The sequence below is a fragment of the Pseudorca crassidens genome, chromosome 2 (assembly GCF_039906515.1).
Source record: "Pseudorca crassidens isolate mPseCra1 chromosome 2, mPseCra1.hap1, whole genome shotgun sequence".
NCBI classification, from domain to species: domain Eukaryota; kingdom Metazoa; phylum Chordata; class Mammalia; order Artiodactyla; family Delphinidae; genus Pseudorca; species Pseudorca crassidens.
This window is the reverse complement of record NC_090297.1, coordinates 31,829,134-31,849,400: the sequence shown is the minus strand read 5'-3', so window position 1 is coordinate 31,849,400 and position 20,267 is coordinate 31,829,134. Positions and strand designations below refer to the sequence as shown.

At 49.7% G+C, this 20,267-nt stretch overlaps 1 protein-coding gene and 1 non-coding gene across 15 annotated transcripts; both read left to right on the top strand.

The window, feature by feature from the left end:
• The first annotated feature begins 535 nt into the window (after positions 1-535).
• On the top strand, positions 536-15,842 carry PABPC4 (poly(A) binding protein cytoplasmic 4). 14 transcript variants are annotated; one of them, XM_067725607.1, is made up of 16 exons: positions 536-1,703; positions 4,473-4,666; positions 5,393-5,508; positions 6,757-6,896; positions 7,257-7,351; positions 8,014-8,151; positions 8,764-8,859; positions 10,580-10,852; positions 11,208-11,295; positions 11,722-11,841; positions 12,344-12,430; positions 12,525-12,652; positions 13,781-13,874; positions 13,989-14,119; positions 14,374-14,433; positions 15,536-15,842. In XM_067725607.1, exons 1-16 carry the CDS (start codon positions 1,511-1,513, stop codon positions 15,551-15,553), a joined length of 1,971 nt encoding a protein of 656 aa, XP_067581708.1. In that variant the 5' UTR covers positions 536-1,510; the 3' UTR covers positions 15,554-15,842. The 14 variants fall into 14 exon arrangements, 12 of the variants coding, with proteins under 12 accessions (XP_067581708.1, XP_067581711.1, XP_067581709.1 ...); XM_067725610.1 differs by having other exon boundaries at positions 537-1,703; positions 11,208-11,280; positions 11,722-11,793; positions 14,374-14,476; XM_067725608.1 differs by having other exon boundaries at positions 537-1,703; positions 11,208-11,280; positions 14,374-14,476.
• LOC137220358 (small nucleolar RNA SNORA55) lies at positions 9,130-9,264 on the top strand. The gene has a single exon (XR_010941658.1). It is a non-coding gene; the product is annotated as a small nucleolar RNA SNORA55 (small nucleolar RNA).
• Positions 15,843-20,267: the final 4,425 nt, after the last annotated feature.

The window sequence follows — 20,267 nt, the reverse complement described above, 5'->3', positions numbered from 1 at the left end:
ATATCAACTAAATTTCCAGGAACACCACTACCTTGTAAATAGAAAGATGATTGTATTTTGTTTTATTGAAGCTTTCCCCAAATTTGTTCATCTTTCCAGAGAATCCCGTCACCCACGGGCACTACTGCATTAGTAGCTGTCGTGTTCCCAATGATTCTACCTTTAGGTCCCAGTATTCTAAAAACTTCAGAACGTCTTCTCCGTTATTTGGGCCCAGTCATTTACATAGCGGAGCACCTATTATGTAACTATAATTTATCTTATGTCATCTTTATTTTACAGTTAGGCAAGACATCGATTATAAATATGATGCGTGCCGGTGGGTAACTCTATCCCTGGGTTCTAGTCCCGGAGGGGCGGGTGATTTACTCTCTACCCACTCGTAGGGAAAGCGGCCGTTGGGTCCGGCGGAGGCCCCAGCGGAGCGGTCCTCCGCGCGCCAGGGGTCGCTGTGGCGCCGCGCGGCCGTGCCGGGACCCTCTCGCGTGGCCGCCCCGCCTCGGGCCCCCGGGCCGAGTGGGCGGGCACGACTGCGCCCAGGTCGCGAGGCGCCCTTCGACCAGCAGCGCCCGGGGCGGGCGGGTATAAATGGAGCGGTGGCTCCCCCGGCCGCCTCTCTCCGCCCCGGGTCGCCGCAGCCTCCGCCGCTTTCGGGCCTAGCAGCCTGAAGGGAAAAAAAAAGAGAAAAAGATAAAAAAAACCCCGAAAACCCTTTAAAATCTTAAAAAAAAAGAAAGAAAGAAAAAAAAAAGAGCGAATCCTCCTCGGAGAACCCGCGGGGAAGTCACTTTTGCACGCTTCCGGCCTGCCCGACGCCGCCGCCGCCGCTGCCGCACCTGGGCGTTCGTCGGTCCCCGTCCGTCGGTCCGGTGGTGAGCCGCTCGCGCGCCCGCGTCCACGCGCCTCAGCCCGCCTCTCGGCCGCGCCGCGTGGCAGCCCCGCGCCCGCCGCCCTCGCCCCCCGCGCGCCGGCCTCCGCGCTCCACGTGTCCGCGCTGCCCTTCGCCGGCCCGGCGTGGGAGGCGGCTGCGCGCTCCGGCCGCCCGGGGCTTGCCGAGTCGGCACCGACAAATATTTGGTTTCCCTCTTCCCTGGGTTGCTGTAATCTTAAACCGTCGGGAGCCCGAGGCCTATATTTATAGAGAAACGCACGTTCCGGAGGCCGCCGTGGGCACCACTGGCTTGCCTCGGGAAGAATTTTTGTAATTTGGAGGAAAGTCCCCGTTTTCATTGTTTTCATTTTTTGAAATTGGGAGCTTCCAGACCAGAACAGCTGAAAATTAACAAACTCCCAGGGAGGGCCATATTGTTTTTGAGAGCCTTTTGTCTGCGGGTGGGCAGTCTCGTCCGAGCCGTCTCCGCACTCCTCTCCGGCCCTCGGAGCCGACTCCAGCTTCTCTGAGCTTCACTGCCACCTGTGGGCCGCGGCTCGGAGCGGAGCCCCCTTTGTCCTGTGTGGCCCCCCTTAAGAAGTCCTCCTGGCGGGGCTCGGGGTGCTGGGGGCTGGGGAGATGAACGCTGCGGCCAGCAGCTACCCCATGGCCTCCCTGTACGTGGGTGACCTGCACTCGGACGTCACCGAGGCCATGCTGTATGAAAAGTTCAGTCCTGCGGGGCCTGTGCTGTCCATCCGGGTCTGCCGCGACATGATCACCCGCCGCTCCCTGGGTTATGCCTATGTCAACTTCCAGCAGCCGGCTGACGGTGAGTATAAGCGGTGGCCACAAGTCCGTGGGCTCTTTGGGGACCCTAAGATTCCTTCTCCGGGCAGGTCCCCACCCCCGTGGAGAGGGCATCGCGACAGCACGTTGCCACAGAAGCCCTAGTCGGGGACGGGCCATGGGAGTTGAGAACGCGGGATCCTGGCATCAGACGACCAGAGTTTCAGTCTTGCTTCCACAACACTTGCTAACCGGGTGACCTTGGGCTGATGGGTGCTGGTGGAGCCCAAGGAGGCTGTAAAACAGGACCAGAAGGAAGTCGCTGTCATTCCGTATGTGGGCGGTTTGCTCTGTGAGCCTTGCCTGGTCAGTGGCCAGGTGTTCGGGCCCCTCACAGGCCTGCGGAAGGGACAGGATGATTGAAACACAATTACTTAAAAAATGTTACCTAGCCAGAGCTGTTGCCCCCTCCCCTTACTGTACCCTGGGCTGAGAGTCTTTGACTTTGTGCTGGTGAGGGGTTTTTCCGGGCAGGTAGAAAGTAGGGGAACAATGTTGTGTGTTGAACTTGAGCAGGCACTTGTGTTAGCACCACCAGAGAGTGTGTGGTGCTGGGCCAGCTCCCTCCTCTGCGTGCTTGCCACCGGGGCGGAGGAGTTCTTTCTCTGGACAAGCCCTGGGCTGTGGAGCATGGTACGCAGGTAGTCTGGGGAAGCGCCTCTTGGAAATCCGCTAGGCTGGTGGGGATTATGGCCTCAACCTGTGCACAGTGCTTTATACTTGACAAAACCCTTTTACTTCATCCCATCTGAAGAAAATAGGACTTCTGAGGGAGAAAAGCAGCTGCAAAAGGTGGGAGGCTAAGCTGGGACTGTGGGTGCAGTGCTCTGCCAGCCCTGACTGGGGCCGTAGCCTGGAGCGTGGAGAGGTATGCTGCAGGCCTGGCCCGAGTGAGGCCAGAAGAAACCTAATCAGGGGCTGCACGTGACTCCAGAATAAAAGGGAACAACTGTAGAGACCATTACTGGGAGAAACAAGCCATTCTGTGGCCAAGGATCTCCGGGTCCCTATTTTTGTCACCACTTTGTTCACTGTCCGTGAAGCACAGAGAATGTCACTTGCCCAGGATGCAGCTGAGACCAGAGAATTGGACTTGTTGAGAGACACAAGGCACTGCTACCGTCAGTTCAGTGTGCTCTGGCCGCAGGGCACAAAGAAGGTAGCTGAGTGTGGCCTTTTAAGGGGGGAGTGGTGGGCACATTGGCTGTTGTCTGCCTCCTTGACTCTTCTGAGCAAAAGTCCTGTCACTTAGAGATAGTAGCAGAAGCCATTGGTTAGTGTGTCTGCCAACACATACCTCTGCAGGACCTCTCCCTGCTATAAATAAGCGCAGCCAGATTTGTCAGACGAAGCCGAGTTGCCTTGTGCAGCCCTCTCCGGAAATAGACAGGAGCTGTGTTGAAATGGGCTGCTAATTCACGCAACACAGTTAGGGGTCCCAGGCTGTGGATCGCAGAGTCCTCACAAGCGAGCCCTTCTTTCTGTCCCGGACTTGCACTGACTTGGATCTGCCGTCCCCACTTTCCCTGATCTCCTCCCCTCTCACGCTGAGCCAGCCCACCTGAGGAAAGTGGGAAAGATGGTTGGAAATAGGGCAAAGGAGATACCTTGCTGGCTGACTGGACAGCTGAGCCTGTGGAGGGGCAGAGTTAGGGATTGTGTCCCTGTTTTAAGTGAGACGGTGCCTTGAGGCGGGAGAAACACCCTCTACCCCCATCCCTTCATGGAGGAGGAGATTCTGGGAGATGTCAGTGCATAAGTCAGGGGAAGTGGGTCTGGGTCCTTTTTGCTACCAGTAAAGAGAAGTGTTCTGCTGACAGGTAGGGGTTATTTTGGTCTCTGGTTCTTTAAATGGTCTCCGTGGTGTATACATGGATTGGGTTGGGAAGCTAAGGAAGCGTCCCCAAGCACTGGGTTGAGAACTTTGTTGGGCACCAGGGCATTTGAAAGTCCTGGAATTCCGTAGAACGCAGATGAAGACGTCTAGGTAGCCTAGAAACCACTAGGTGCAGGGCCTGCCTCCACTGTCAACTTAGGCAGAAAGGGGTTGCAGTTTCATCCTTCTTGTCCTGATGATACAAAGAACATTTCCATGTGTGGCCATCATTTTGATGATTGAGGCTTTTTTGTCAGAATCAATTTCTGTTCTCAGAAATTGAAAATATAAGAAACTGGGCTGAATTTGGAGATAGCACATTTTCCCCAATCGAACGCTCACAGGTTTTTTTAGTCATTGTCTCATAGACAGGTTGTAAACTAAGTGACAGCTAGTTGATAATGCTGATGCAATACCTTACTGAAAAATAATCAGAAAGTCCGCCATTAGTTTCTTAGTCAGTAGTTAGCTATACCGTTTAGTCATCCTGAACATGAGTTTGTCCATTTTATAAGAGGGATCATTTCACCTCTTCCACCTTCATCCTGGTGGGCAGTAGGCTGCAAAGTCGTTTATAAATGATAAAGCTTAGTCAAATGTGAGGTGTTATTTGATCCTGGTGCTATAAACCCATTTAGATTATCTTGCATAACCTCCTTACCCCAGAGGGGTTGAGACTTCTGCCATGAAGGAGGACGATTAGCTAGAACCTAGCCTCAGTAGCACTGCAGCCTAGAGGAATCTGATGTCCTTTAATTTTGATAGAGTTTGAATTTCATCAGAGTGCTTACCTTGAAAGTTCTGGAGTTATCTGTTCCTGGGATGGTGGCAGGTAACGTTTTATATCCTTGACTGAAATACGTTTCTCTCTTGCAGCTGAGCGGGCCTTGGATACCATGAACTTTGATGTGATTAAGGGAAAGCCAATCCGTATCATGTGGTCTCAGAGGGATCCCTCTTTGCGAAAATCTGGCGTGGGAAATGTCTTCATCAAGAACCTGGACAAATCTATAGATAACAAGGCACTTTATGATACTTTTTCGGCATTTGGAAACATTCTGTCCTGCAAGGTAAACACTGATTAAATGATTTCAACAGAATAATTACAGAATCATGACAACAAATACCAGATGGGGAATTGCTTGGAATTGGGTGACCGGGTATGATAATTTCCAAAATGCTGGAAATGGCTCTGAAGTCTAAAAGTTCACTGCAGCAAACGTCGGTGCCACAGCCCAGCATAAACCAGCAGGCGCTTTCGTGTCTTTGTTTATTCTTCCCTCTGCCTGAAATATCCTTCCTGTTTTCTAGCTTTGGAAGGCATCAAAAGGTTTCTCCTGGGGAGTGGGGGGCTGGAAAGTACCAGAGCAATGCCTCTGGTCTCCAGGAAGCTGTACTTAGTCATGTTAGAAGCATGAATTCACCCTCTTCCTTCTCCACGCACCTGTTTATGTGGAGCATTTTGTACAGCTCGTGTGGTGGTGGTTTACATGTCTGGCTCCACACTAGACTGAAATTCTGTTGTGGGCTTGGAAAGTGGTTCGTCATTCTGTAGCCCTGTGGTTTTGCACCCAGATCTTAATATTTTTTTTTTAATGAAGTAAGAAAACATTTGGAATAGAAGGAGCTTAATGGTGGCTACCATTTTTAAATGGAACATTATTGGGTACCGGCTGTAGTCTCCTGCCTTTTGAACATGGATGGGCTAGAGGCCTCTCAGACCCAGGAGCCCACACGGCTCTCGAGTCTCTGCAGCTGGGCAGTGGCGCTGAAGTGGCCCGCCTTGTCTTTGACAGGTGGTGTGTGATGAGAACGGCTCTAAGGGTTATGCCTTTGTCCACTTCGAGACCCAGGAGGCTGCCGACAAGGCTATCGAGAAGATGAATGGCATGCTCCTCAATGACCGCAAAGTGTGAGTGTCCCAGTCCGGAGCAACAGCCGTCGCATGAGCCAGCCGTGGCCCCACCTCGGTATTAACTGGCACACACAAGGCGGCTACTGGTTCTCGGCCCAAGTGTGGCCTGCTCCTACCTCTCCACTCCAGGGCTGGTGAGTCTCCCTGCCCGAGCCGTGGCAGCCCTTTTGACTCGCCAAGGTGGGCTTTCTGCCCAAGCCATGGCTGGCCTGCCGCCTCTCCCTTAAAAGCATCCGTCTGGGGGTTTTGTGAGCGTCGGCAACAGGGGCTGGCTGGAAGGCAGCTCTTAAGCCCACTCTGAGCAGGGGTCTTGGCCAGCAGCAGAGTGGAGAGGGCCCTGGACTGACCAGGAGCTGTGTACTAGTCATGTGACCTTGGCCTTCTGTGATTCAGGTCTTTCCGTGGGGTCACTCGCTAGGGGTTGATGCAAATTGTCCCCTCCACGTGGCTAACTTATGACTCAGTGGTCTTCAAATACAAGGCTGGCTCCACAGCAATAATTAATTTGGTTACAATGAAAAGTCTTATCCCATTGCAGAAGACTGTTCATAATAGACCTTGTTGCTTTGGTGTGGTTATTTCAGAATGGAGAGATGGGGATCTTAGTTAAGCCATGCAGGGAGAGAAGGGACAATAAATCTTGGTTATGACAAGCAAGAGTCATTTCTGTCCTTTGTGTTACTGAACAGACCAGGCGATGGCTTGTGTTAATGATGTGCATGTGCCCAGTGGTCAGGTCTTCTAAAGGTATCACTGGAAAAAAGCCTAAAGATTTTTCATGTATGGATACCTTTCCCTATTAAGTGTAAACAGCACCAAAACAAATAAAGTAAAAAAAGCAAAGGCTACCTCTTAGTTCACTCCAACAGTCTCACTCCTAGGATTAACCACTGTTAACAGTTTGGTTTGTATCCTTCCAGACCTTTTCTATGCATTTACATAGATGCACAGAAATGAACGTTTTAAAAACATGGTCATCAGGTTTCTTCACGAAGGCAGTGTGATGTGGTAGGAGGAGCCCTGGCCTGAGCCAGGAGCCCTGGGGCTGGTCCTTGGAGGACAGTCCTGCCTCTTTCTCTTTCTGCTGGGGAGTTGGGACGTCTCTGAGCTTGCTCTCTTGGTGGTTGGATGGGAACTCGTGTGTTTTAACCTCTCCTGTCAGCCTTTAACCTGCGTTCCTTCGGGCCCCTGGAAATCATGTTTTGTTCCTCTGAGTGATCACTGTTTTTCACGATTTCTTTTTAGGTTTGTGGGCAGATTCAAGTCTCGAAAAGAGCGGGAAGCTGAGCTTGGAGCCAAAGCTAAGGAATTCACCAATGTTTATATCAAAAACTTTGGGGAAGAGGTGGATGATGAGAGTCTGAAAGAGCTATTCAGCCAGTTTGGTAAGTCAGGGTCCTTTGTCCCACGTGTCCCCTTTCACAGTCCACCAGACCTGGAATTCATCTATTTTTACTTAACAGATGAGCCCACCTAGACCCAGAAGTAAAATGCCTTGTATGACAGAGGCCACAGGGTAGATAGGAATAGACTCCAGGCCTCGGCTCTTGGCTTCATCCTACTTTGTCCCATCCCCAAGGCCATCTCAGCAGCTTGGTCAGAAGTAGAAGGCCAGGCGTGATGCCTCTTTCTTAGAGTCCATCTGGGCTCAGCCGGAGCTTGCTTCAAGTGGGCTCCTAGAGAAGCCTTCTCTACTTGAGCTGTGATAGAGATGCTGTTACTAATAGTTCTGTCTTTGGTAACAGGTAAGACTCTAAGTGTCAAGGTGATGAGAGATCCCAGTGGGAAATCCAAAGGCTTTGGCTTTGTGAGTTACGAAAAACACGAGGATGCCAATAAGGTGAGAGCACCATGAGGGTCGGGGAGGATTTGTAGGGAGTGGCCCTAGTGTGTGGGCAGGGCCTTGCCAGCACGTGGTAGAGCTGAGTTGTAATTGTCTGAGTACCTAGTAGTGATGCATGGTCACTGTGCTCTGGAATTGTCTTCCTGAGGGATTTCACATAACTGTTTTCAAAGCACTTGACATGTGCCCATCACCTCAGCTGTTCAGTCCTGTAGGTTGAAAGAGTAGGGCAGGCATTTGTTCCCATTCATAGGTGAGGGAACCAAGGGCCCCGAGTTGCTGATCTGATAAAAGAACAGTAGCCGCTTCCGGGAGCACCATTGTGCTAGGCCCTCAACATGTATCACTCAATACCCTGAAAGAACCTGAGGAATTTAGTGGCAGCCAGATTATCAGCCTAGGCTCGTGTCTACCATGCTTGTATTTATACAGCTGTACAGTTTTTTCACTGAATTATCTGGACCAGTGACCCATTTAAATATTAACCCCATTTTACTGATGAGGAAGTTTGGATTGGCTTAGCTGACTTCAGAGTGAAATTAATTTTTAGCCCTGTAGGGACGACTTTTCTCTCAGAATATTTGGTGGGACTTAACAGACCTCCAGAGCAAGGCCCCTGCCTCTGCATCTTGATTTAAAATCATGTATTTCCTCTTCAGGCCGTGGAGGAGATGAATGGAAAAGAAATCAGTGGGAAAGTCATTTTCGTCGGCCGTGCACAGAAGAAAGTGGAACGGCAGGCCGAGTTAAAACGAAAATTTGAACAGCTGAAACAGGAGAGAATTAGTCGGTATCAGGTAAGAGGTGGTCTCAGCCCAGCCTACCAGCAGGGGCTGTACCACGAGATGTTGGCAAAAGCATCCTTAGTTTGGCAGGCTTTCTTTTTGGGGACCATGAGTCTCCTCTTCTCATTTCTCTCAAGATCATCAGGTTTAACAGGATGTACCTACCAGATACAGCAGCGGTTCTGGAACAAGGATGAAGATAATTTATTCATTTAGGGACTCTATTCTGGAAGCCTCAGCCTGTTGTTCTTAGTCATGTGCGTTCTGTTTACTTAAATGATACCACTTTGTTTGGAACGGTGTAAGGAAAGCCCTGCTAGGTCAGTGGTCAGCCAGACCAGCTGTGAGAAAGGCTGGGACTGTATCGATGGTCCTGTCAGAGTCTTCAGCAGTAGATTCTCAGCCTTGAGCCTGCATCAGGATCCCCTGCAGGGCTTATGAAAACAGATTGCTGGGTCCCACAGCTTCTGATTCATTAGGTGTGGGTTCTGGCCTGAGAATTTACATTTCTGACAAGTACCCAGAGATACTGCTATTGCATGTCTGGAGCCCATATTTTGAGAACCACTGTCTTAGGAAATGTGTGAGGTATAGAAGTGCAATTAACAGACCTTTCTGCTTCAGGGGGTGAACCTCTACATTAAGAACTTGGATGACACCATTGATGATGAAAAGTTAAGGAAAGAGTTTTCTCCTTTTGGATCAATCACCAGTGCTAAGGTATTTTATACTGAGATGTAGGGATTGAAAGCAGAAGTTGTAAACTTGCAGAGGTTTATTGCATTTGTTTCATTGAAGGAATAGGATCTAAATTTTCATTTCTGAGAGTAGCTACCACATTCATCTAGCAAATTCCTCCTGGCATTCGGTTACCCATCTGAGTATATGCTCTGGAAAATGACATTTCGTTAGGTTAACATTGCACTGTCTCCCAAGTACTGGGATGTGGAGATGCATCTGACTCAGTGCCTCCCTGCCAGCCCCCCAAGAGCACCTGAATCTTTCCCATTCTTTGCTGCTTTGTGCTGGTGTGGGGACAGATGGTGCCACAGCATGAGCAGGGGAAATCCAGACGGGTTGTCTTTCACTTGTCTTGAGGCCTGTCTCTACAACTCTGCCACACGTATTCCTTGAACGAAGGTGTGTGAGGATTTTGGAGCTGGGGTTGGGAACTTCCATCTGGTGTCCTAAAGGAGAGGGAGTGGAAAGTTTGTTTCTCCGTGTTTTGCAGCGTGCATCATCTGCTTGATTTTCTTTGATAATGGTAGCAACCGAGTTAGCTGGGGGAGTAAGTACAAACCCCCTTGTGAAGATAAGGGTGAGAAGAGAATGCTGGTTAGGCGAAGATGTTGTATTGTGTGTCCTTGGTGCTTTGGGTGTGTGGTGGGCACTGATGGCATCGGAAAGTTTTGGGGCATAGCCTGTTGCAGACTCTATGCCTGCTCCACAGAGGTGAGGCAGATGTCACAGAGTCCTCCAGGGGATGAGAAAGGAGGCCAGCGGGCCGGTAAAGACTTGGTGACCCTGCCCTGGCCCTTAGCTTGTCACTCACAACCCAGGAGCATTATCAGTGGTCGCAGGGCATTGGCCAGAAGCCACCCCCAGGAATTTCCTCAGTTCCTCACCCCCTCCCTCCTATCACCCCCGTGACGGGCCTCCAGCAGCGCAAGGAATGATAGTCTCTCTTAGCGGACCAGCACAGGAGTCAAGATGGCATTTGCAAAAAGAGAACAAAAGAACTGTATCTTGAAGTTTCCCGGCACCATGCCCGAGATCAAGGTGTCACATTACTTTCACACACCTTACTGGTCCACCTCGTTGGTAGACAGGTGTTGGGTTGATACACATCTTTACTCCCATGTCCTCCTCTTCAGGAGGCTCACCAGGCGGTGAGCTAAGACATGAGTGAAATGTAGAGATTACAGAGTGAGACTAGAATCCAGCTGCTTGTCTCCTGGCTGGTTGTAGTTCTGCTGTGTTTATTCTCATTGAATTAATGGTGGCAGTCATTGATTTTATGACTCCTGCCCACATGTATTTCAAAAGCATGTCCTAACCTTGCTAAGAGCTTACTAAGTTTTGTTCACCAAGGTCTTGGGCAGATGAGTTTTACAAATAAGATGCTTGATGCTAATGTCCAGATCTCTGTGAGTTCCCAGAGATAGCTATGCTTCTAGGTACGAGGAAACATCTTTGGGTTCCTGGTTCAACCATTAGCCATATCACAGTATTTGGGAACTTGAGTCACCTGGGGATCTAAAAAGGAAAAAGCTTAGTTTCTCCCTTTAGACTTTGTGATTCAGTTGGTGACTCAGTTGGTCTGGGGTCCATCGTGGGACTGGACTGTGAAGCCTTGACCTAGACCTGGTAACTCTTGGAGTGGAACCCAGGTTTTAACACACAGACATCTTTGTGCTAAGTGGCTGGTCTCATTTTGTAGGTGATGCTGGAGGATGGGAGAAGCAAAGGGTTTGGGTTTGTCTGCTTCTCATCCCCTGAAGAGGCAACCAAAGCAGTCACGGAGATGAACGGACGCATCGTGGGTTCCAAGCCACTGTATGTTGCCCTGGCCCAGAGAAAAGAAGAGAGAAAGGCTCACCTGACCAACCAGTATATGCAGCGGGTGGCCGGGATGAGAGCGCTCCCCGCCAATGCCATCTTAAATCAGTTCCAGCCTGCAGCTGGGGGCTACTTTGTGCCAGCAGTTCCACAGGTGGGTATGCAGTATGCTCATGTCTCCTTGGAACCTGCCTGCTGATAGCTGCTCCTATAGTCCGCAGTGGTTGGGGAGAGGGATTTTTGGATATTGGAATTCTAGAATGTCACAGTAAAGATCCTTCAAATAAAACAAGGAAGGACTTAACTCGTGGTTGTGCACACACAGTGACAGGGGTAAAGTAAAAGAGTCCCTGTTAACTGGCTGTCCCTCCCCCAAGCTCTTGAGTAGAGAGCGCCTCTGTCCTGAATAATTAGCCTAGGGCCTGGTAGTGAGATGAGGTGAGATGAGCTACTTCTCTAGTGTGGCTTCAGGTCCTTAAATAAAAGGGCTTGGCTGCTCTTTCTTACAGGCTCAGGGAAGACCTCCATATTACACACCTAACCAGTTAGCACAGATGAGGCCTAATCCACGCTGGCAGCAAGGTGGGAGACCTCAAGGTAGGTGGTGGGGAACAGTGATTTGATCACCCAGGATGTACCTGTCCTGGCCTCCCCTCCCTGCCCCCTCTGAGGCACAGCCTAGGTTCGGCTGTGTCGTTCATCAGTGACGTGCATTTTTTTTAAATTAATTTATTTATTTTTACATCTTTATTGGGGTATAATTGCTTTACAGTGGTGTGTTAGTTTCTGCTTTATAACAAAGTGAATCAGTTATACATATACATATGTTCCCATATCTCTTCCCTTTTGCGTCTCCCTCCCTCCCCCCCCAATCCCACCCCTCTAGGTGGTCACAAACCACCGAGCTGATCTCCCTGTGCTATGTGGCTGCTTCCCACTAGCTATCTATTTTACGTTTGGTAGTGTGTATATGTCCAAGCCACTCTCGCTTTGAGTGACGTGCATTTTTTGTCTCTTCACCAGGCTTCCAAGGAATGCCAAGTGCTATACGCCAGTCTGGGCCTCGTCCAGCTCTTCGCCATCTGGCTCCAACTGGTAATGCTCCGGCCTCTCGTGGCCTCCCTACTACCGCTCAGAGAGTCGGTGAGCAAACTGGCCTTGAAGTGTGGCCCGGGGAGGAGGGAGTCAGGACGACTAGGCTCTGCTCAGGGTTGGTCAGTTCGTTGGGCTCACCGTGTTGTCCGGTCCTGGTTCTTTACTCTTAGCTGTGTGCTTAGGTGGGTACTTAAGGAGCAGGGAAACAGTATGAGTTCTGAGTGTTGGTTCCTTTTAAGATTCTTTGCCTCATCGGTGACTCACGTGAACAAGGTTAATTGTAGGAATTTGTTAGCTGAATGACGACAGAGGCAGCCTGTTCTCTGGGTGGGGTTGGGAGCTTCAAGGGACTTCTTTGCAGATTATGTCCTGTGTTCCAAGAGGTGGCAAGAGTTGTATGTTTTCTGTTGGCTCTTCCTCGAAAGTAGCGGTAGTGGCCCCATGTGTGATGTGTGCTGTATGAACATGCTTTGGAATTGCTCCTTCCGTGGGACGTGGCCAGTTGGACATCTGCTGCCAACACTGATGTGCATTTGCTGGTCTGTTGTAGGGTCTGAGTGCCCGGACCGCTTGGCTATGGACTTTGGTGGGGCTGGTGCCGCCCAGCAAGGGCTGACTGACAGCTGCCAGTCTGGAGGTGGTATTGGATGCACACAGAATGGGGAAAGATGGGATTTGACGGGTCTTTGCCCAGACCGATGGGCTTTAATTTTACTTGTCCTTTTCCTAAGGTGTTCCCACAGCTGTGCAGAGCCTAGCGCCTCGTGCTGCTGTTGCCGCCGCTGCTCCTCGGGCTGTTGCACCTTACAAATACGCCTCCAGTGTCCGCAGCCCTCACCCCGCCATCCAGCCCCTGCAGGTGAGGTCCATCTAACAGAACCCTAGAAGGGTCCCCCCTGCTTCCACGTGATTCAAAAGCTGCCTTGCTTGGATTCCCTCAACAGGTATTAAATGCCTGCTCTGTGTCAGGGAGCCGTGTCCCGTGTGGTGACCCTGCCCTTGGGGGACTCTCTAGTGGGAGAGAAGGGGCTTGCAAGTGTTCTTCTGATAATGGTTGGCTCAGCAATGCCCCCGAGGAGGCAGCTGTGCTTCCTGCTCTCCTCACCGCGTGCACGGGCTCTCTCGGCTCTTTGAAGCTTCCATTTCACTTTCACATCCAGTGGTCGAATTGATCCTTAGCTGCTCTCCAGGTGACTGGGTGGCAAAGAACATCTTAGATGAAAGGTTCATCTTCAGAGGTATTAGGCTGGGTGGAGGAATTGGACCTGGATCTCAGGTTCTCTAAGCTGGAGCTGCTATCTCTAGAGTTGTGCCTCTCAGGCAGGCCAAGCAGAGAGCTTGTGGCAGAACTCTGCAGTTTGCTTGGAGGAGCTGTGCTGGGCCTTGCTTCCTCCTGCTCTGTGCTCTGAGTTGGAAATTTCCCAGAACTTGGCACTATGAGAAACATTTTTGCCTGTAAGACCCTACTTTTAGCACTGTGACTGGTATTGACGGTCTTTAGCATTTAATACAATAAAAACATGCGGTTCAGTGAAAGTGATACAGGATGAAATTATAAGCATTTTCCTATTCATGTCCTTCGACCCAGTCTCTACTGGGAATTCACCCTAAAGGAAAACTAACGTTCAGGAAAGGGCTACACATACAAATGTTCATGGTACCTTATTTATTAACAAGGCTTCGATGTCTTGGGCAGCCTTGAGTAAAGTAAAATCATTTGGTAAATGATTGTGTAGCATTGTAGGCTTTTCTTAGTCATTTCCCTTCTCTTCGAATAGCACGTGGCATTTTAGCTGTGGTTGGTTGTGGTTTTTGCTCACACCACTCTGTTCCTCTCCCTGAATCCCCAAGACTGCAGTCAGTTCCCTGACAGCAAAGACAACTACCTCCTTCTCCTCTTTAACTCAGTAGACTCGAGTGGTTGTGCACATGACCACTGTCACTGTACTTACCCGGGTGCTAATCCACCGCCTCTCCTGGTTCCCAGGCACCCCAGCCTGCGGTCCACGTGCAGGGGCAGGAGCCGCTGACCGCCTCCATGCTGGCCGCAGCACCCCCGCAGGAACAGAAACAGATGCTGGGTGAGTGACCCACGTGCTTGCAGAAGAGGGGGCCAGAGCTGCTACTGACCTGGACACCAGCGTCCCTTCTCTACTGGGATGCCACTGGGTTTTTCACGGAATACCTTCCCACAGGTGAACGTTTGTTCCCGCTCATCCAGACGATGCACTCAAACCTGGCTGGGAAGATCACGGGGATGCTGCTGGAGATTGACAACTCGGAGCTGCTGCACATGCTGGAGTCCCCCGAGTCTCTCCGCTCCAAGGTGAGCAGGTTCCCAGACCCCCGCGGCTTCCGCTCACTCGGCTCAGGAGGACACGGGGTGGCCTTGGACACCCAGGGGCGGCAGAGAGAAGGGTCTGCTGCCCCTGTGACCTCCTCGTGTGACCTGAGGGCTGCTGGCGCGTGGGTATCTGGGAAAGCGGTCAGCACCAGGAGAGGCCACCGCTGGGCCTGGGTGCCAGGGAGGGGTGGAGGGGCTCTCCTCAGGTGTCACTGACCACCTGAAGCTTCTCACAGGTGGATGAAGCTGTGGCGGTCCTACAGGCTCATCATGCCAAGAAAGAAGCTGCCCAGAAGGTGGGCGCTGTTGCTGCTGCTACCTCTTAGACAAGGACAAACCGTATGTTTGGCTCTTTATTTTCTGCAATGGTTATGACTCTTGACCCATCTCCCTGAAAGATTAGGGCCAGTGTATATGTAGAGCCATGTTTCTATCCCTTAACCTGGTAACTTGGGCAGGCTGTCACCTGGGTTTTTTCTGTCACCTGGATGAGTTAATATGGAAAAAAGAGAGTCCTGGTGGTAAATTAGAAGACACAAACAACAGTTTTCTCCATAAAGAGCACCTGGTTAGATCTTTCTCAAGAATCACCTTGTTTGTCTCGAATAATGGTGGATATATGAGGCATTGTCATAATCCGATCCCACAGCCTCATTTCTATGAACATCTCCCTAGTTTGGCTTGAGGTTGTGAGGTCAGTTGTGTGGCATCCACAGTTTAGCTCTGGAAACACAGCGGGCAGAGGCCTTGGTGTCAGAGTGAGAGAGACAGACACACCTGGCTACAGTTACAAGGTGTGTTCCCATCGACTTCTGCATTTGGGGGCCAGGGCCTCTGTCTGCAGGGACTTGGGGCAGTGAAGCTTAACTAGGACCTCTGACGAGGACTGGTGGTTGCCTCCAGATGGAGAAAAGAGAGGACCAAATGAACATGGGCAGAGGCAAGGGCAAAGAGCACATGGTAAGGGCCAGAGCTCGTGTGTTGGTAGGGCTTGACTTGGCATAGTCATAGCCCCTTGTCAAGGGCCTGAGCCCTGTCATTTTGAGTTTAAGCAAGGATGGCCAGGAAGGGTCAAGGTTGGGGCTTTACATACAAGTGCCCTCGAAGGCACTGGTTCTTAACCAGGGGTGCCTTCTCAGAGGACATTTGCCAATATCTGGAAACATTTTTGGTTGTCACAACTGGGAATATTACTGGTATCTAGTTGGGAAGAGGCCAGGGATGCAGCTAAACGTCCTGCAATACACAGGACAGCCCCCACAGAAGAATTATCTGGGCCAGAATGTCGGTGGGCACCAAGGCTGAGACCCTGCTCTACAGTACTTACATCAGAGATTCCCGTGCGTCTCTGAGGTTTTTTTGATTTTGTATTCATAGTGTCGGTGCTTTTCTTTTCAGGATTCAAAAGCCAAATAAACCCTCATGGAATTCAGCTCAAGGTTTGAAGACGTCCTAGCTTGTCCTATGGACCTCAACACCAAGAACCACAAATTGCAAATTTAATAGGTCATTTTGTATCAAAAGGTCAATTATGAAGCACCTAGAATTTTTCAATTAAAAGAATATATTCTCTGGGTTCTGATATGGCCCAAACAGTGTTAACTTTTTTTTTCTATTGTGAGTTTGATTTTTTCTCCCCAGAAACTGGTTTTATTTGATGTACCCAAGTCTTAAGTTTCTCAATAAAGAAAAAATCTCCATAAAACTGCCTCTGTTTTTCTCTGACTACAGTTTTCTATATAAATTCCAGTTTTCACTGCAAGTAATTTTTGGATGTAAATAGGGTCAAGTGAAGTTCTGTATATCTTGCCATCCTTTCCTGATGGTTATAAGATTATTTGGGATTAGCAAGGTGAACTGTCCCATTGTGTTCTACTGTGGGAGGACTTTTATATTGGGAACAGAAGTCTAGTACAGTCACAGCAGAGCTTGGGTCTGGCACAGGAAAATCGGGTAAAGGGTGGCATTGGCGTGCTTTCCAAGGACACATGGGGAGACACGCAGAACCTATCTTGCCTCTCCCTTCTTGGACTGTGTTGCTCGGGGTTTGCCAGTCCCCTCTTATCTCCTACTGTCAGTTTATCCTGCAGGCAGGTCCACTTGCTCAGATTCTGCAGCTGGCAGTAGGAAAAGTTTCCAGAGATCCAAGTGGCTGGAGGCCAAAATGTTCTGTGGTTCCTTCAGTCCTTGAAGCGACCTTAACCTGGTCAGGGTCAACTACTCTACTTGCTCTCCCTGTCCTGCAGCAACACTTTTTTTCCCCCTTCTTCCTTGAAAATTAGCAGGCTGTCCTTCCTCAGGGCCTTACCCAGGTGGTCCCTTTCCCTGCAATGTTCCCTGGTTTGTGCCTCTTGGCAGGTTCCCCCTTTTTCTCAAGGTATGCTTTCGCCTTAACCCATGTAAAGGCCCAATCTAATGTAGGTTCCCCTATTTTCTAATGTCCGCAGTTAATGCGAGTATGTTTCTTCTATTAACGTCAGACTGTCCCTCCAAACCTAGCTTCCTGGGACCTGAGCAGTGTGGGAGCCTGCGTGCCAGCCGGTGAGGGGGTGGGGCCGTAGGCGGGGCCCAGGTAACGGCTTCCGGCGGAAGAGCCGAGGAGCAAGATGGATGCCACCAAATGGGTCCTGAACTAGGGTGAGCTGGCGTGGGGTTGAGGCGGGGCTCGGACTGAGTCCAAGTTGGGGGCCGTGTGGACTGGGTGCAGACCCAGGGCCCCAGGCGGCATGTGGCAGCCTGGGCCGGGGTCTCTTGTGGGGGTCTACCCCTCAGCTTGTGAGCATCTGTGACCTAATGGCTTTGCGGGCCCTAGCTCTGCCCAGACCCCTTTCCCCTCTGACCCTGGACCCTGGGAGGTAGTGAGATCTGTTATTGCGACCTCAGACCGCATCCCAAACTGTCATGCTCATTCATTCCCTAAATTCTGCAGCCCTGCCCCCTTAGGTAAAGGAACTCCAAGAATAATTGGGAAATAACGGAAATAGCCTTGCTACGCGGGTTGGTGAACTCTATGATGCTATTGTATGGCAGTGTTAACAAGAGGCGGGTTGGGGGTTTTGGGAAATGACCACTCCATCCAGAGAGGTAAGGGCAAGCTCCCTGGAGGCACAGGGGCCAGAGATTTGAAAGATTAGGAGTTAAGCAGGTAGCTAAGCTGGAAGAGGCTGTTGCTTGAATGGAGAGCAGCGAGAGTGAAAGCCCAGAGGGGTGAAGCAGTCTAGCACTTGGGGCAAGTAATTTGCATTGGGGAAGCAAGGAGAGAAGAGGCTAGAGAGGTGGGTAGGGCTCAAGTTCTGAAAGTCTTACGTGCCATGCTAAGAATTTGGATTCTGTCCTGTGGTCATTGGTGAACTTTTGGAGACTATTTGGCAGGACAGTGATGTAATCAGATTTGCCCTTTCTTGGAGTCATTCTAGTGGCTGTGTAGAGAGAGAGAAACTGGAAGCAGTCAGCCCATTTACAATAACCAGGGGCTAGATGTAGGTCTGAAGAGGGATGGGGAGAGGAGTGTACCTCACAAGTCATTTGTATACCCAAAAGACTATAGGGACCCCTCCTTGCCCTCCCTGTGGCTGTCTTGCTGACAGGGTGTTACAGCAGCCGTACCAAGAGTGTGGGGGACATCGGTTCAGAAAGCACTTGGTGTCTTTGCAGGTGGGCTGGCAGAGGAGATGGATGGCAAAATTCTTCGTGCTGCTTTTATTCCTTCTGGAGACATCACAGATATTCAGATTCCACTGGATTATGAAACAGGTGTTTATTCAGTGTCACTCATATTCAGCTGCCTAATGCCAGGAAAAGAACTTGAGACATTTTAAGTCATGAGCATTCTGTGTATGGTTGGTATGTATTGAAGTTCAGGAGGATATCTCTCTAGGTCAGTGTGACTGTGATCTTGGTGATGGAATGTTCTGAGGACAGCAAGGCCAGGATGGTGGGGTGGTTATGGGCTGAAATTTACAGAGATTGACAATTTGTTGGATTTGAGGAAAGGCTTTCTCTACCTTGGAATCATTTGGGGGCTTTGATTTCTGATCATTTAAAATATAAACCATATAGTAAGAACCAGTGGTGGGGGAGGGGGTGTGGGATGAATTGGGAGATTGGGATTGACGTGTATACACTAATATGTATAAAATGGATAACTAATAAGAACCTGCTGTATAAAAAAATAAAATACAAAAAAAAAATAAAAAAGAGCCAGTAGGAAGGTAATCTTAGAAAAATCTTAAAAGGTCTGGGTGTTGTATCACCCCACGTCCCTGTGGACCAGACCTCCCTTCTTGGCAGCTATGCTTTTATTTTTTTTAAATTTAATTTTATTTATTTATTTTTGGCTGCATTGGGTCTTCGTTGCTCCACACGGGCTTTCTCTAGTTGTGGCGAGCGGGGGCTCCTCTTTGTTTCAGTGCACAGGCTTCTAATTGCAGTAGCTTCTCTTGTTGCAGAGCACGGGCTCTAGGCGTGCGGGCTCAGAAGTTGTGGCTTGTGGGCTCCAGAGCGCAGGCTCAGTAGTTGTGGTGCACGGGCTTAGTTGTTCCACAGCATGTGGGATCTTCCCGGACCAGGGCTCGAACCCATGTCCCTTGCATTGGCAGGCGGATTCTTTTTTTTTTTTTGTGGTACGCGGGCCTCTCACTGTTGTGGCCTCTCCGGTTGCGGAGCACAGGCTCCGGACGCGCAGGCTCAGCGGCCATGGCTCACAGGCCCAGCCGCTCCACGGCATGTGGGATCTTCCCGGACCAGGGCACGGACCCACGTCCCCTGCATCGGCAGGCAGACTCTCAACCACTGCGCCACCAGGGAAGCCCGGCAGGCGGATTCTTAACCACTGCGCCACCAGGAAAGCCTGGCAGCTATGCTTTTAAAAAGCAGAGGGCAGCGGACAAGCTTAGCCTCGGCAGGGGAGCCTTGGCCTCTGCTCACCAGGGTGAGTTGGTGTCACAGTTGACACTCAGTTGGTGTCACAGTTATATGCACGTTTCTATTTGATCCTTGGCTGTTATTTTCTAAGATAGGAGTTTTAGACCCAGCCTTGCCACTAACTTTGTGCGACACTTAAACTCTCTGAGCCTTCATTGCCTCAATGCTTAAATGAAAGGATAAGATTGGCTTTTTGGTCCTTCTACCTCTGAGTTATATAAATGAGTAACTCCTATTGCTCTTGCTCTCCACCAACTAAATTAACTTTTTCCTGAGGCCAAGCACTGTGCTTTAATAGTCACCTAACTCGGTAGTGAAGTCAGTGCTCTGTATGCAGTTGATGCTCAGTTGGAATGAGTAATTGACAGATCGACAACTTTTTCTACTTTCTGTAAGTCTTGTAAACAAAGATTCCCAAAATGCTTGGAAAGTAACTTAAATCTTCCATTCTTAGTGGTAGAATTGAATACTACAAAATTTAAAAACTTAGTTCACTATTTAGTATGTTTGTTAAAACACACAAAATAACTTTAATATTTCTGGAAACATTGTTGAATAAACCAAGAAAAATGTAAAAATTAGATTTTTGCTTTTTGAATGGCATCTGGATATGGCGTATTTCCTCCTATTGCCCACATATTAACTACCCATTTCTGCTATTATAGAAAAGCACCGAGGATTTGCTTTTGTTGAATCTGAGTTGGCAGAGGTAAGAAATTTTCCCTGGTTAGTATTTGACTAGTGTTGCTGTTGTCATTGGTTACAAAAGGTGCCACTCTCCATTTGAGCGGATGTAGTAATTTTCTGGGGCTGCCATACAAATTACTACAAACTTTGTGGCTTAAAAAAACAAATTTATTCTCATAACTTGGAGTCTAGAAGTCTGAAATCAAGGTATTGGCAGGGCCGCGTCCCTCTGAGGAGTCTTTCCTTGACTCTTCCTAGCAATCCTTGGCATTTTTTTGGCTTATAACTTCAGTCTCTGAAGTTATAAGTTCATCACTTCAGTCTCTGCCCCCGTCTTCACATGGTCTTTTCCACTGCATGTATCTCTCTGTCTTCTCTTCTTATGAGGACACTAGTCATTGGAGTTATGGCCCACCCTAATTCATTATGACCTCATCTTAACTAATTTCATCTGCAAAGAGTATTTCTAAACAGGGTCACATCCTGAGGTTTGGATAGACCTGAAATTTGGGGGGACACT